This window comes from Euprymna scolopes, chromosome 36, assembly GCF_053919585.1.
Source record: "Euprymna scolopes isolate OS-2025 chromosome 36, ASM5391958v1, whole genome shotgun sequence".
NCBI lineage: Eukaryota > Metazoa > Mollusca > Cephalopoda > Sepiida > Sepiolidae > Euprymna > Euprymna scolopes.
Window position 1 is genome coordinate 82,246,213 of NC_136517.1, and position 17,336 is coordinate 82,263,548.

Genomic DNA, 17,336 nt, shown 5'->3' on the forward strand with positions numbered 1-17,336 from the left:
GTGCATCTATTACGTTGGTAGCTATGGAAAAAGTGATTTCTGGGGAGAACCATGGCTGGCTGTTAGGTTTTTGTTGGAATTTTTTAGATGGTATGAATTGGTCTATGCCTGCAATTAACCATTCGGTCAGATCTGATACTATAGAGGACACATCCTTTTTAAACATGGAGTGCAGAGGTAAATCAGATATGAATGTACGGAAGCTATCCCAGTCGGCCATAGAGTATCGGTATACAGTACGGTGGAGGGGTACGTCTGGGGGCTTCTTACATTTCGTTTTTATCTTAACTGATACGACGGAGTGGTCGGAGGATCCTAGAGGAGAATGAACGGAACTTGAACATAGCTCAGGGGAAGTTGAGAGAAAAAGGTCTAAGAGGCTTGCATATTGACCGGGTGTATCGGGCACACGGGTGGGTTCGCGAACAATCTGAGTGAGATCATAAGCAATGGCAAAATCATGACAAAACCTCCCCTCATCGTCTGTCTTATTTGAATGGGTCAGCCATTCCACGTTATGGACGTTGAAGTCACCACATATGTGGATGTTAGCCGAGGGATGTGAAGACAGTATGTGGTCTATATCATGAAGCGTGACTTGCAATATTTTGGCCTATATATTTCGTCTAGTATCTAATTGACAGGAAAGTGGGATGTACTCTGAACCATTGTTACAAAAAGTAGGCCGCATGAAGTAGGTCGTAATTAAAGTGAAATGTTAATTGACCAATCGTAACATTCTCTGTGCAATTTTGAATTCAATGATTATTGTAAAGTTTGGGAATTTCATTTAGAGATAAAAAAAAAATTTAAAAAATCGAAGGTTGCTGAAAGGACATTTTTTTCCAGCTGACACCAGAGCATTGACACAACTGAATGATAAAAAAAAAGAAAAAAAAAAAAAATTCTGAACCATATATGAACGTTGCTTGGCATGCATTCATTTTACAGGCTGTGATCGTTCGCTTGTTGAGCTGATTCAATCATTTGACACCGGTTGCAGTGTCAATTGGATGGTCTGAGTGGACGCTGCAGCGGAAGAATTCTCCCTTCAAACAAAAACCGAACTCCGATTTAAAACAAGTAACAAAGTTTTTTTCGGAGGTTACCATGATGATCATTTTCTTCTTTTGTAATAATAGACTTGCAAATGAAAGTCCAATAACTTGCAACGGGGGGGAGTGGGCGGGGGTGAAGGTGGCTAAGTAGTTAACAACACTGAATGACAACCTGTGCATGCTGAGTTCAAATCCAGTTCGTTCCACAGAAGCACTTTCATCGAACTCACATTTGACCTTCTGTCTAACATCGTAGACAGGAGATAAATAGACCCTTGGGCTACAAGCTATTCTATCTTGCTTGAAAAAAACATCCATCCATCCATCCATAGCCATGAATCCCCTGGGGTGGGGGCGCATAGGCCATTTATAACTTTGTAGATGTTTTTGTAGTGAGGGTTTTTTTTTTTTTTTTTTTTTTTTTTTTTAGGTGAGGGTGCTGGCCCCACGCCCAACCTTCCCAGAAGTTACATACAGTGCCTAGCCTTCCCAAATGGTCACCCATCTGGCACTAACCAGGCTTAACGTTGCTTAACTTCAGTGATCTGACAAGAACCGGTGTGTCAACGTGATTGTGCCGTACTTGAAAAAAAAACAAAAAAAACATACAAATCCAATTTAATGTCAGACCCCCAGAAAAACAAACCAACTGTAATATACCCAGAGGGCCGACTATGACTGACTACCTCCTTTCCTGCCCATCTGTTGTGAGATATAGAAATATTCTCGAGTGGAATCACACCAGAAAAGACTTTTTTATATAATGGTTAGTCAGCATCCACTTGAAAATGTTAATCTGCTTTAAATCTATGGGCATAAAAAAATCCACTGTCTAAGGAGTTCCATATCTTGTCAGACATATTTCTCGCTAATCTTGTTATCAGCATATGGATGTCTATTTAAAGAGACGGTAATATTTTTCAAATTAACAATTCGAATTCTGTGTGATCCAAGCTCCAGACCAAATATATTTCCGTTATCTTGAGAGTGATATCTCTTTTCTTAACCACACATCTCTCACTTGCAGCAAACGTATTATTCATATGCAATTGACTAATCATGTAACTCACGAGTGCATGTTTGCATGAAAAAAATAATTTTTAGCTAAATATTCTTCAAATCTATAAAACAAATGTTACTTTTTGAAATGTATTTATTTAAACTTGTACAATTTGATTTTGGAACAATTTTAAAATGGGTAAAGTTGAAATTATCTTAGCAACATCAGAATAATCACGATTTTTGCTCATCAGACGATCTGATTTTTTTATATGCATAAGTGATAACGTATGTATATATGAACATAAAATGCATGTGTGTATTAATATTTCTACTTAACGTTTTTTAAATGTTTTTTTTAATGTTTTGTTTTTTTAATGTTTTTTTTAATGTTTTTTTTTTAATGTTTTAGTTTTTTTTAATGTTTTAGTTTTTTTTAATGTTTTTTTTTTTTTTAATGTTTTGTTTTTTTAATGTTTTGTTTTTTTAATGTTTTGTTTTTTTAATGTTTTGTTTTTTTAATGTTTTGTTTTTTTAATGTTTTGTTTTTTTAATGTTTTGTTTTTTAATGTTTTGTTTTTTAATGTTTTGTTTTTTTAATGTTTTGTTTTTTTAATGTTTTGTTTTTTTAATGTTTTGTTTTAATGTTTTGTTTTTTGTTTTAATGTTTTGTTTTTTGTTTTAATGTTTTGTTTTTTGTTTTAATGTTTTGTTTTTTGTTTTAATGTTTTGTTTTTTGTTTTAATGTTTTGTTTTTTGTTTTAATGTTTTGTTTTTTGTTTTAATGTTTTGTTTTTTGTTTTAATGTTTTGTTTTTTGTTTTAATGTTTCGTTCTTTTTTTTTTTTTTTTAATGTTTTCTTTTTTTTCTAATTGCAGGGTTGTTGTATGGCTTCAAGCCGACTGTGAAGATTCTGCCGCACTGGAAACTGCGCAAAGTGAAGGGCACGAGTCTGCAAATGAAATGTGAAGCAAACACGCCGACGCCTCCAGTTTCCATGAAGTGGTGGTTCATCAACCTTGAGCGGAATGTCAGCCTTGCCATCAGCAAGGGAAACTACTCCATATCCCTGTCCATCAATAAGCTAAAGGTACATCACGCCGGAGCCTATATATGTGTTGTCAAACTGGACGATGGAAATGTCATAAATAAAGAGGCCGTAGTTTTCATTGTTGATAAAGGTATTATTTATCAACCGTCACGATTTCTTCATTTCATCGTACCTGTTTTATCTTTCCTATCTTGCTTCTTTTTTTATCCATCTTTACTGCTATCTTAACTTTTGGAGGAGTGGGGGTGTAGGGGGCATCATGGATACCATTGCAGACTTCCACCCACACAGGTCCCAACATTACATAGGGTTTCATATTGCTTCTGTTCTGATTTAGTTTTTCAGATGAAGTGCTCTTTTGCCTTAGTAGGCAATCAGGTAGAGATGGTGTTTCGATAAAAGCACTCGTCCCCATCACCTCACTGGGTTAGTGTCAAGTATTTCAACGTTATCTCAATGTAATAATCCTGCATATATAAGAACCCATACTTCGGTAATTGTCCAGAATAGTTAACACATGTTACACATCTTTCATGTCTCAGGGTTTTTTTTTTATTTTTATTTTTTTTTTATTTTTATTTTTTTTTTATTTTATTTTTTTTTTTTTTTTCAAATTTTTTTTTCAAATTTTTTTTTCAAATTTTTTTTTCAAATTTTTTTTTCAAATATTTTTTTCAAATATTTTTTTCAAATATTTTTTTCAAATATTTTTTTCAAATTTTTTTTTCAAATTTTTTTTTCAAATTTTTTTTTCAAATTTTTTTTTCAAATTTTTTTTTCAAATTTTTTTTTCAAATTTTTTTTTCAAATTTTTTTTTTAAATTTAAAAAAAAAATTTTTTTTTTAATTATCTTAGATGCCATCTTAATTTTTAATTTTCTGAGGGGGAGAGAGGCTTGGTTGGCATAATAGATACCATTGCAGATTTCCATCCTCACAGGTCCTAACATTACATAGGGTTTCATATTCTGTCCTAATTTAGTTCTTTGTTAAAGTGTTTCACTGTTAATCATTTCAGTGCAGCAATCCTGTAGGTATAAGAACCTTTTGAAAGGCATGAACCCACACTCCCATTAAAAACACTGGATTGGCATCAAGGAAGAGCATACAGCCTTTAGTTAGGTGAATCGCTCTTTAGCCTTGGTACGCAATGACTTAAAGATACTGTCTCGTTAAAAAAACACTGGTCTGCATCATCTTACTGGGTTCGCATGAGGAACTATTTTAACATTGATCATTTCAATGCAGCAATCCTGTATGTATAAGGACCTTTTGGAAGGCATGAACTCACACTTCCATTAAAAATACAATAATTCTGCATCTATGGGAACGCACACTTCAGTAATTGTCCAAAATAGTTAACATTCGATAACTCATAATCCAGAAAGCACTTTACTCCTTACATAAACTGTACGAATCAGATACGTTCTAAGATGAAGTATTGTTGCAAAATCTGGGGAAGTCCTGCTGGAACTGTTCTTTTCCAACCTTGACATAGTATAAAACCAACTTCGAAATCTAGTGGATGATATCCTCTTCTCTGCAACACGTTTCTGACAGCAGAAACATTGTTAGTCTTTTTCTACTCTATATTTATTATTTCTATGGTAGGTGCTCGACTGAACTCCTAATCTTTAGTTACTCCCTGTAAACATTCACAGCAAAAACTCGTCTTGTCACAACCACTGGGAATAATTTTCCTTTCTTCCTATTCGTGAAACTAAGCAAAAATTACATGAGCAAAGTTTCTTTTCAAGAACTATTTGTCTGTGAAATACAATACCATGGAGCTGCTTCCCAACTGACTGCAACAGTCATTTTCAAGTTCTATGTCAACGAGTTCTTGCTGAGTCGTCCTCTGATAATCAAATTCTGTCCAATTTCAACAATTATTTCAAGGTGTCCACCTGGCAAGCCTGTTCATCCTTGATCCTCAAGTTGCCTATGGGTCTTGATAAGTACTGACTCATTAGTACTCCACGCCCCCCCCCCCAAAAAAATAGCATAATTTATATAAAACATGTTAGAATGAAATTTCTACTTAACTAGTTAAGTTTTAAGGTTTATAGCATTTTCTGGTGATTGTCCAGAATTTCCCCAAATTTAAAAAAAAAAAACAAATTAAAAAAAAACAAAAACAAATTAAAAACAAATTTTTAAAAATCTGTATAATCTATGTACCCATGACAGGAATAAAATGTATCCCATAAGCCATGTAAATTGATTAAGGAGTTTTATTTTTAAACTAAAGATAATACTTGGCATTGCCTGGTCATAAAATATATATAAATATTATATTTTGATTAATGCAGAATTTTTAAGCAGAAATATTGTAGATATTAAACATAACGTTAAATTCCTTAAACAAAGTTAAAAAAAAAAAAAAAAAAACTGAAAGAAACTAAAACATGTGCCTGCAAGTATATTTTTTCTAATTTCTTCACTTCTTGTAAGTAAAAAGAAACCAAAAAAAAAAAACTCAAGCTAAGATCGAAACAAAAACCGAAAGGCTGTGTCAAGTATGCTAACCATTAGACCAGCTTGACTCATTCTTAACATAAGGAAACTCATATTTCATGATCACGCATGCACAGTCGTTGAAACAGATAAAAATCCGATGCCCCCCCCTCATACCAATTTTTCAATTTTTACCCCTTAGCAGCTTTTTTTTTTTCCAAGCTTCAGCCTCTGTCCCATCGACGAAATGTTACATCCCTCTGCCTGTTCTACAAGTATTTTAATGGTGAATGCTCTAATGAACTGCAGACACTTGTGCCCCCACGACATAGACACCCTCGACAAACCCGACAGGCAGCTAAATCCCACCCCCACACAGTAGAGATCCCTAGATGTAAAAGATCTTTCTACTCCAGTAGTTTCTTCCCCAGAACCGCTAGACTCTGGAATTCCATTCCAGGTCCCTGCTTCCCTAACTGTACTGACATGAAGAAGTTAAAGTGTAACGTGAACCGACATCTTGCTGCCCAACTCCCTACATAGTACCCCAGTAGTTGTTGTCCCTGATAGTAGCCCCCTACACCAAAGTGGCAATTTGCCTTGTTTGGGGTGGAAATGTAATAAAAATATGAAAATGGGTTAAAAGGTTTTAAAGCGCATTGGGGAGAAAAATTACAAAGATTTAAGGGAAGTTAACTTTTTTTTTTTATATGATTAATATTAGATATATTTTCAACGATATTTATTATAAATGAGTATAATGTAATGATATGTTTATGTGATACAATTAAACGATTGTATAATGATGTTTAATTGGTTGAAAAGGCTGGTTTTATAGAATTTTTCGATATAAGATTTAAACAAAATATGGAATTATATTCACAAAAAAAAGTTGATAAAATAAGTACCTTTTTGTAAATATTCAATGGATAAAGAGATATCGTTTCCGAAACGATCGTACATATTAATTTGATTTTATGTTCTTTCCCCTATGAAAACTTGATTAATAATTTCAAAATTATTAATCTCTCACCCTTTCTATCAATAGATAATTACATCTATTTGCCTTTAAATATATTTAACTGAGACTTTGCTCTTTTAGACTCTGGTCTATTACTTTCTATATATATATATATATATATATATATATATTACTTGGATGTCATCAGCTAGAATTGAAACCAAAATATACAACTCTCCACCCTCATTCCTTAGCTTCTGAACCACTCCCAAACACACACACACACACATATATATAGTAAGTTATAAAATATATATGGCTACACTGAATATTCCACGTTTCATCCACTCTTGGATTCTTCAGGCTGAAGAATCCAAGAGTGGATGAAGAATCCAAGAGTGGATGAAACGCGGAATATTCAGTGTAGCTTAAACGCCATAGTTATTTTCTAACTTACTAACTAGCTCTACCTATGTATTGAGCACTGTTGAAGTAAATACTTAAAGTTTACGCGTAAATTTGTATTTTCGTATATTAATTTATGTGAGTAAATGAAGTAGTCATATATATATGTGTGTGTATGTGTTGAGATGATTAATAAAAAAAAATCGGAAATATTTGTGCCTATTTTCTGATGCCAAAAACGATTCTTTTAATTGTCTTTATTTGATTTTCTTGAAAGAAATCTTCTACCGCTGATAGTAATACGAAAATAATGAATATCTATTGATTTTAAACGATTAGTAAAACTAAAATCAAGAGATCATCCCTCACAAGTGTATTTTTACGTTTGAGAAAATATCTGCACATTTAACATGTTTTTACGGTAATTATGAAAAATAACTTTATAGTTAAATATTTAGCTATTTATAAAGAATCGGAAGAGGAATCAGTAATTGTATCGGAATCGGAAAAAAATATTGGAATCGGCACATCCCTAATATATATATATATATTCACCTGTCATCACTTTTTTTTTTTAAGATAGAATGGCCTGATCATCAAAGACGAGATTCAATCAAGGGTGCAGGATCCATAAAGTTTTATCTATATATATATAAAAGGCAAAATGTGTGTGACCATTTCGTGTATGTCTCGCAAAGGCTTTTTCGCACATGCTCCCGGGGTCGTTACTATCGCTTAAAACTGTTTATATACCCCCTATATAATAATATCTAGGATTTGGGAATGCGGGTCGTCTCTAGATTTATTTACGTTGACTTTTATGAGATTTGCGCTATTTCGCTCTGTCCCCTGTTTGTCCTGCATTTTAGTATAAATACAGTGAAATTAAATTAAAATGTTGTTCTCGGCTTTCGCGCTGCTTTCCCACCATCATCTGGGGGAAGTGAAAATTAAAATAACGATCCCGCGATGACCTCATTTAGCGTCTTCCTGTCAATCAAACCTCTTTTACTAGCTTTATAAGCTTTAACTTAACATGCTAATCAATTACTCTCACTCGTGATCGAGACAGTTAAGTAGTTGGCTTTGGTTTCCACCTCCGCGTCAAGGCTTCCGGGTTCAATCCCTCTTCCCGACCAAAACTATTTTTTTTTTCTTTTACACCTTTAAACACCCGGGCAACGGTTTTTTTATTACTTCGCTTATTCTTTAGTTTACCCCTCCCCCATACACAGGTTTATTTATGCCATTTTTTTCCCGTTTTGGTTTTAGGGGGGTTTTTTGGGGTTTTTTTTTTTTTTTTTGAGTTTTTTTTTTTTACATCGTCTTTTTTATAATATTTAAGCAGGGTTATTAATTACCCCTCCCCCATACACACACCTGCAAACACCTGGACAGTGCCGGGTACCCCCCCCCCCCCCCGCCAGTATTTATATAAATACTAGCATTTCAGCCCGGACTTGCCTGGGTGTTTGGAGGTGTATGTTGAGAAAAATAAAGTGCTAGTAGGAAGGCAGGCTCAAACCTATACCATGAAGGAGGAAAAGAACGGGAAAATTGCTGTTATGACCAACGTCAAAGCAGAAGTGACATAGGTTTAAATTAAGTCTAGACAATCGAAAATCTCAGTAAAAAAAGCGACCTCTCTCTGTAGAAAAGTGCCTAGTTGAGGGTGAAGAAATGAATGTTTTTAGCCAATTTTTTTCGATATTTGTCGTCTGAAGGGTCAAGCTTCAAAACGATACTGATCTTGTGAAAAGTTTTAGGCAGATATGCAAACATACATACATAGATTTATATATTTGTAGCTCAAATTTTCAACCCAAACCGATCAAAAAGTTTGCCCTATCTCTGAATACCCTTCATGTAAAATTTCAAATGTTTAAACCAGAAATTGTCTGAGTAATTTGGTAGACAGCAGAGGTATAATTTTTAACTTTGACCCCATAACATTTGTTTGAGCTCAAATCAAGTTATTAAGTTAGATACATGTCCAAGGAACCTATATCTAAAATTTCAAGTGTTTATACCCAAAATTGGCGGAGAAGTTTGGTAGAGTTCTCAAAGGTCAAATCGTTGAACTTTGACCCCTTAACAGCCAAATTTCTGTCCGAAAAAGGATTAAAGATTTTTTCCAAATCTCAATAGCCTGTATATCAAATTTTGAGTCTGTAGACTGAAAATTGACAGTTATTGCGTAGGAAAATGTACACACAAACACACACACTTTTATAGATATACTAGCATGGGTGCCCGGCGTAGCCCAGGTGTTTGGAGGTGTATGCTGAGCAAACAAACAAAAACAAAATAGTTAATTTTTTAACTTGGACCCCTATTATGACCCCTTAACATTTATTGTTTTGGGCTCAAATCAAGTTATTAAGTTACATCCATGTCCAAGGAACCTATATCTAAAATTTCAAGTGTTTAGACCAAAAATTGTCAGAGGATTTTGGTAGAGTTCTCAAAGGTCAAATCGTTGAACTTTGACCCCTTAACAGCCAAATTTCTGGCTGAAAACTGATCACTGAGATTTTCCCAAATCTCAGTACCCTGTATATCAAATTTCGAGTCTGTAGACTAAAAATTGACAGTTATTGCGTAGGAAAATGGACACACACACACACGTTCACTTTTATAGATATATAGACTAGACTACCGGTGACCTGTTGGGTCAGTATGTTATATTAGCTATGGAATTAATGTATGAGCGTGACACTTCTGACCTAAAGAAAATAGTTTTTGTGACATAACAGAAACATTTCTATGAAAGTATATTAAAATGAAAAAATAATATAGATAGATTTCTATGAGTCGTTCTGTTTATAATTATTTTTTTTTTTTTTATAATTGTTTATTTTTGAAAAAAAAAACTTAGAGCCATTGAATTATAAGTGTTTTGCCATATTTATAGGTAAATATGCACTGAACAGATACCGTAATACTTAAAGTTAAATTCAAATTTTGATATATCTTTTTAAATGAAATTGTTAGTTGAAAGTACAGAATAGTTAAAAAAAGCACTCTCCCCATGTTAAGAATGGCTTTTTAAATAGAAAATGAAAATAAAATGTAACTTTTTCATTTATTTTAAACAAACATTCATGACCCATTGGGTCAAATATTTATGTTAATAATAAGGTCAATAAAACTAATTAAGACAATGTGGAAATGAACGATGTAAAAAAAAAAAAAAAAAAAGCAGAAAGTATTAACAATTGTTTATTTGGATAATTTAAACACGAAAAAAAAAACAATTGGGACGCTGAAAACGTACACAGTAAAACAATACGTTTTATTGTGTTGATTATTTACTTGTAAAAAAAAAATCATATTTTCATGGTTATTTATTTATGTAGTGTAGAAGAAAATGTATGAATGTTTTTAAAAAAGGTGTCTTAAAAAATAGAGAATAAATTAAAAAAAAAAAAAAAAAAAGAACGTGGGTAAATCGCCGCTGTAAAATGCTCTTATAGTTGTCAACGGGTCAAACTTGATTTATTTGTAAGAAAATTGCTACAGTATACGTGTGATAAAGAATAGTTGCAAAAGATCCCCACCCTTCCCATGTTAAATAATAATTTCTAAATAATAACGCTAACATTTCAGTCCGCAAAAGTAGCAATTTGTGTTTATTTGTTCACGCTGTTATGGGTTTATGTTTATGTACACATGCGCAACCGGAAGTCGTAAATTGGATGTTTGGTTACAACACTCATTACAAGGTCATTTTAGTTTTATAATTATATAGATATATGAATTGAACTTTCTAAATATTGCATTGTCCAGACCTTCAATTCTGTCATCAATTTAATTCATGTTGGATTTCACGAATCAGAAGTTATGTGTCTTTGAGTTTGAGGAAAAGTTTTCTTTTTTCTTAAGAAATTTAGTCTTTTTAGCGAATATATTTGAAAAAACTATAAACATAGCAATAATTTAATATTTTATTTTATTTACCTCCTATCCAGGAGATCAGACACAAGGTCAGATATGGATTTAATGAAAGTGTTTCTGTGGAATGAACAGGATTGGAACTTGGAACATCCAGGTTTTCAGTTGGTGTCATTAACCACTTTAACCATCATGAATTTTTATTTCAATTTTTTTTTAATTGCCAGGAAGCCACTACTCATCAAAGGCCACTCATGGATAAGGGTTAATGAGTATACAATGGTCATTGAGACAATGTCATAGTGATCGTTAGTGGAGGAAATTGGGTAGAAATTGATTATTTTAGGGGTCTGCTCAACAAGGACTTGATTACGGCCCTGTTGTAGTCAGCTGGAAAACAGGCTAGTGGAACAGAGTTTGGCAGTTCTAGGAAAAAAATGTTGTTCATGGAATCTGTGTTTAGATTTAGGCACAGGTAGAGAGTGAAGGAAATTGGATAGTGGTTGTAGCTAGACGAGTGTTTTTTTTTTGTGAATGTTTGTCAGGAGGGAGCATACGATCCAGCAGCCTCGTCAGACTTTACAGAAATATATATAGATATATATATATTAGCTATATCTTTTGCAGATGAATGCAATTCCACAACCTATATATAAGGGACTATGTGTGTGTGAATTCATTCTCTTATAGACTCCTAAATGGCTGGACTGATTTTTAACAAATTTCACGCATGTATTTTATGTGTCTGAGACTGTTCTTAGAGGCATTCCGCTACAGAACCTAAGTATCGAAAAATCAATAATAAAAAAACAAAAAAACATCCGATTAAAGAAGGAATGGCCCGATTTGGACCAAATTTCACACCCTTTCAAAACCTAACGTCAAAAGTGCATTTGGGAAGTTTTATCACCACACAAGCAGAATGTGCTCTGTAAACAAATATCAAATATGCATAAGAATAAAGAAAATTTGAAAAGAATCGATATTTCATTTCCGCTTATTCATGACTAAGCCTCAAATAAGTTTTATATCTGGTCTTTGTTTATTTTTTTTCCCATTTAATTTTTGTTACACACAATATACAAATTCACCTTTTTTTTTTTTTTTTTTTTTTTTTTTTTTTTTACATAGGCGTCACCACTTATCAAGGCCGATAGGCCACTCAAGGATAAGGGTTAAAGAGTGTAGAGTAGTCAAAAGGACAATATAGTAATAGTTCAGTAAATTTGTTAACTTAAGTGGAACGGCTCGTCAGAAACTTGTTCACGTTGGACTTGAAGACAACCATATTATAGATAGCAGGAAAACGGAAGACAATTCCACAGGCGTGCAGTTCTAAGAAAGAAGCTTTGATCATGGAATCTATGTTTAGGTTTAGGTACAGATAAAGAGTGGGGAAAATTATTGATAATGTTTTCAGCTAGTCTAGTGTTTCTTGTGAAAGTTTGGCGAGGGGGGGGGGCATAGATTGAAGCTCAGTCGAACACTTTCCATGAAAATAACGATAAAGCAGAGACAAACTCGCAACATCTCTTCTGTGAGATAGAGGTTGCAGCGAAGAGAAAAGGACATCTCCCACCAGGCCACGAAGTCTATTTTGAACCCTATCAAGGCAGGACAAGTCTTTTCTAGCAGCTCCTGCCCATATGTGGCAACAGTATTCCATCCCGTTTTGTAAAAGATGGAAACGGCTGATCGAAGACAAGATGCAAGAAAGCCAGCAAGGTCCACAGTTTTTTATATATATATATATTGTGTGTAACAAAAATTAAATGGAAAAAAAAACAAAGATCAGATAAAAAACTTATTTGAGGCTTAGTCATGAATAAGCTGAAATGAAATCGATTCTTTTCAAATTTTCTTTATTCTTATGCATATTTGATATTTGTTCATCAGAACACATTCCATTAAAATATTTGTAAAACAGGCACAGGGATGCAACATTGAGGTGATGGGACAGAGATTGGAGCTTAGTTGACAAGATAGGACCTATTAGATTAAAAACACTTTTTTGGACTCTCTCTAAGAGCAAGAGACTAGTAGCAGATGCACCAGTTCAAGTGTGGCGACAAAACTCTATGCATGACAAATGGTGGCCTTGTAGTGGTACAAGATACTCTCAAGTGTGACTTGTCTTCTAGCTCGAAGGAGAGAACCCACCTTCTTTGCAGTAGCCTCCATAATGTCCTCAATTTATTTTTTCCAGTTCATATTGCTCGTGAATGTTAGGCCGAGGATACTATCATATTTAATTGTATCTTATGACCAGGCAATACCGGGCGGCTTGCTAGTGTGTGTGTGTGTGTGTGTATATATATATATATATATATGAGCAAACAGTTAATAAAATATGTTAAAAAAAACACTTTGAAATGAGTTAAAAACATATTTAATCTGAAAAGGAAACACTAGATAAATGGATAGTCCTTAATCCGCGGAGTTTCGAAGAAATACTCTCCTTCTCATCAGAGGGTAGGAATTAGCAAAATGCGGGATCAGATTTTGCATGCAGAAGTATTTGATGAAACAACAAGTAAGTCAAAGATCTTACTTGAAAATAAAATAAGTTAAGCAGAGGGAATATGGTAAAAGAAAAAGGTGATTACACATGAATGGAGATATATATATAATATATATATATGTATAATAGAGAATAATAGACCAAAGGTCTAAAAGAGCAAAGTTTCTGTTAATGGATGAATACTTTAAAAGTGCTGTGCTCAAAGTACCGCAGATATAGGATAAACTTGATATGTGTATTTACCTAGAGCTATATTAATGTAGAGGATAAAAGATCAGTGATTGTGGAATTATAAATCAGCTTTAAAAGGAGAAACAAAACAAAATCAGTAAGTGTATGATCGTTTCGGAAACGATATCCATTTATTTATTGACAAATAAAATATTTTTGCATACTGTCTCCTCATCAGCATAAAAGTATGGGGGGGGGGGCACGAAAATTAAAACAACATATTGGAGTGAGTATGGCAGGTGAACTTCTATAGAAAAGTGGTCCCAGAGTGTTTTCTTTATAGTCTGTAAGTAGATTTATGGATGTGTAATATTCCATGTTAATCTTATCTTTGAGCACAAAATTTCAAACTGAGATGAAATATCGATTCTTTCCACATTTTTCTTTTTCCTGATTCTTTGCTCTATATTTGTTTTTTCTTCCATTTTTTTTTTTATAAAATGGAATATCTATGCAGCAACTAACTACTTTTAAGCGATTAGATTTATGAATAGGTTATGATCAATTCCACACAAAAAAAAAAAAAAAAAATTCAATGACAAAAATTTTATTTGTTTTTATCAAATTATTAGGTGCATATCCAGTTTTATCCGAATATAAAAATTCGTAATTGTACAAAAACTTTATGTACATACTTGTTAGGTAAAAAAATAAATAAATAAATAAATAAAAAGCTGTACACCAAAATTCATCCAGTGTCTTTGTTTTTATAAAATAAATAAAAATAAAATTTGATTAGTAAAAGATTTCTAGCTGGTATTATTATGATGACTGTGTTTGACCATAGGTTAATGGACATAATTCAAACAGTCATCTTCATAATTTCTAGGAACCCACACACACTTCACTTCAGTAATTATCCAGAGTAGTTAACATAATAGTTTTAATGTAAGCAAAAATAAAAATCGTCGACGAGACATTTAGCTGTTGAAATGTATTCTTCCTTGTTTTAAAAAAATACTTGATGTATTTGCGTTATTTTTAGTGTATCGTCTTTTTTTTTTTTTTTTTTTAAAACGTAACACATAATTAAATAATTTTTTTGTACAGTTTTGATAAACACAAAGTGTTTTCAATTGCTATGAATTATTTCGGGTCCAAACTTATGTGCTTTTACATTAAAAAAAAAAAAAAAAAAGAAAAAAAGAAATTAATATTATGCTTGCTCATCACTAATCTTTAACTACTTTGTTTTGTTTTTTGTTTTGTTTTTTTTTGCTGTTTTTTTTTATTGTTGTTTTTTTTTGCTGTTTTTTTGTACACATAATCAGGGTTGTGGAAATGGAAAATATAAGCTCTAACTCCTAAGATTCCAAAATATCAAATTCTGACTCTTATTTTAAAGTATCCACCCCACCCGGTTCTTGTTCAGAATTCCCTCTATATTAAGAAACAAAAATAAAGAACAATCTGTATGATGTATGTACCCATTGTGGAAACGAAAATATCATATTCCAAAAATTATGTAAATTGATATAGTAGTTTCATTTTTATAAAAAGTCATTTTAAAGTGATTAATGGGAATTTGTAAGCATTCCAACATAAATTTTGTAAGTTTGAATTATTATTGAATTATCTGTTTGTTTTATTTTTATTTTGTTTCAACTGTTTTGAAAATGGCGGATAAAGCAGACACTCTTAAGTTATAAAATTGATTTTCTTATTTAAAAATAAAACTACTTAATGAATTCACATAGGTTTTGGAATGTGATATTTTTGTTTCGTCACCCGTATGTACATCATATAGATGTTTTTTTTGGTTTTTTTTTTTCTTAGTATAGAGGAATTCTGGACAAGAACTGTCCCTCATACTTAGACTGTTTATTGATTTATTTATTTATTTATTTATTTTTATTTTTTTTTTCCCCCCCCCGGTGATAAAAAAATCCAACTTGAACTTCTAGCATTCTTTTAAGTCTGACTCCTTCCAAAATCTCCAACTCCACAAAATTGGTATTAATTTTTATTTGTCTACTAACTAATACGTTAATACACTACAACTAACTTTAATATCTAACGTATGAAAATAATTTCACTAATATGAATTTAAATGAGGTTTATATTTGCATGCATGTATTGTTTGAATAAATGTATTGAACAATTCACCATCAATTTGCTTTAAGGTGAGACGTGTGCAAGATGCATCACTTGTTTTGAAGTATTTTTTATCATTTGATTAATTTTAATGTTTATTGAGCTGAGTATCATTTATTTATTGCGGACTATTCTCCTCATCTTTTACCTGTTTAATGCTTTGGCCAACTATTCTTTTGACCTTCGTCAGGTGGTTACCTCGATGGGATAAGAACTTTGAATCTCATGACTGCCTCCTCAGCAATTACTGCCTTCCATAGTTGTTGTCTCGCATTGTTTTAGCCAACTAAGCCTCTGGCCGGCTTTGGGTAGGATTGAGCATTGTCTGAAGATAGCGGTTTCAATCCTGCCCAAAGATGACCAGAGGCTTAGTTGGCCAAAACGTGATGAGATGAAAAACAACTATGAATGTCAGTAATTGCTGTGAATGCAGTTAGGAGATTCGGAGTTCTTATCTGTCACAGTTTTCGTCTGATCATTGGACTGGGGACAGGATGACAACCCAACATCACATTCCTAATTTGTCTGTTGTATACCCTTCTCCTGGTGGTGGGGGTGGGGGGACGGCTTCTGATGTCAAGACTGGCAACAGTTCGTCTAGCTGTAAACACTATCAATAATTCCCCCCACTCTTTATCTGTGCCTAAACCTAAACGTAGATTCCATGAACAAAGCTTCTTTCTTAGAACTGCACGCCTGTGGAATTGTCTTCCGTTTTCCTGTTTTCCGGCTGACTACAATATGGTTGTGTTCAAGTCTAACGTAAATAAGTTCTTGATGAGCCGTTCCATATAAGTTATCAAATTTACCAAATTTTCATTACTAATGATTACTATATTGTCCAATTTCTACTGTACACTCTTTAACCCTTATCCTTGAGTGGCCTCTTGGCCTTGATAATGTGGTGATGCCTATGTAAAAAAAAAAAAAAAAAGTTCACGGAACTTAACCCATGTTAATTTTACCCTAATGGTAGAAGTAAACTAAACTAATATAAATAAATATGTGTGTAAAGTTTGTGGAAGAGAACCCTCAGCTGGTTAGTTGGCTTTCATGACTCGTGTGAGCTGCGAAATTGCTTGACTGGAAATAATTATGTATATACTAGCAGGTGTACATAACGTTAAATTCCTTTAAAAAAAAAAATGAAGTAAAAAAAAAAAAAAAATGGAAAGAAACTAAGACATGTGCGAACGAGTATTGTTTTTTTCCAAATAGTTCACTTTTTGTAAGTAAAAAAAAAAAAAAAAAAAATACTCAAGCTGAGGTCAAAACCCAAACCTAAAGACAGTGAGTCAAGTACGATAACCATTAGATCAGCTTGCTACGATCTTTAAAAAGTGTTTTCACACTTTGGATTTTTATTTGTTTGTCAACTATTTCACAATGATCCCCAAGTATCAATTTTTCAATTTTGACTTCTTAGCAGCTCTTTTTTCCGGATGAAAACCGATTAAAACGTTTTCCACATGTCTGAGTACCCTATATACCAAATTTCAAGTCTGTAGATCAAAAATTTGTTGAGTATATAGGCTGAGAAGTGTCCTCACAAATTCTCACTTTTATATATATATGCATGCAGCAGCTCTGCTGCTTTTAGTGTTGGTGGCTACAGCTCTCCAAATTGTACAGCCCTGTTAATCTTGGGAAAATAAGTAAAGATGG

At 32.9% G+C, this 17,336-nt stretch overlaps 1 protein-coding gene across 1 annotated transcript in view; it reads left to right on the forward strand.

Annotated features, from left to right (window-relative positions):
* Nucleotides 1-17,336, forward strand: part of LOC145260632 (uncharacterized) — a 137,385-nt gene that overhangs the window by 99,716 nt on the left and 20,333 nt on the right. Inside the window, exon 2 of the mRNA XM_080118954.1 lies at nucleotides 2,936-3,238. Coding sequence (XP_079975080.1) covers nucleotides 2,936-3,238 — 303 coding nt within the window. The remainder of the gene's footprint in view (nucleotides 1-2,935; nucleotides 3,239-17,336) is intronic.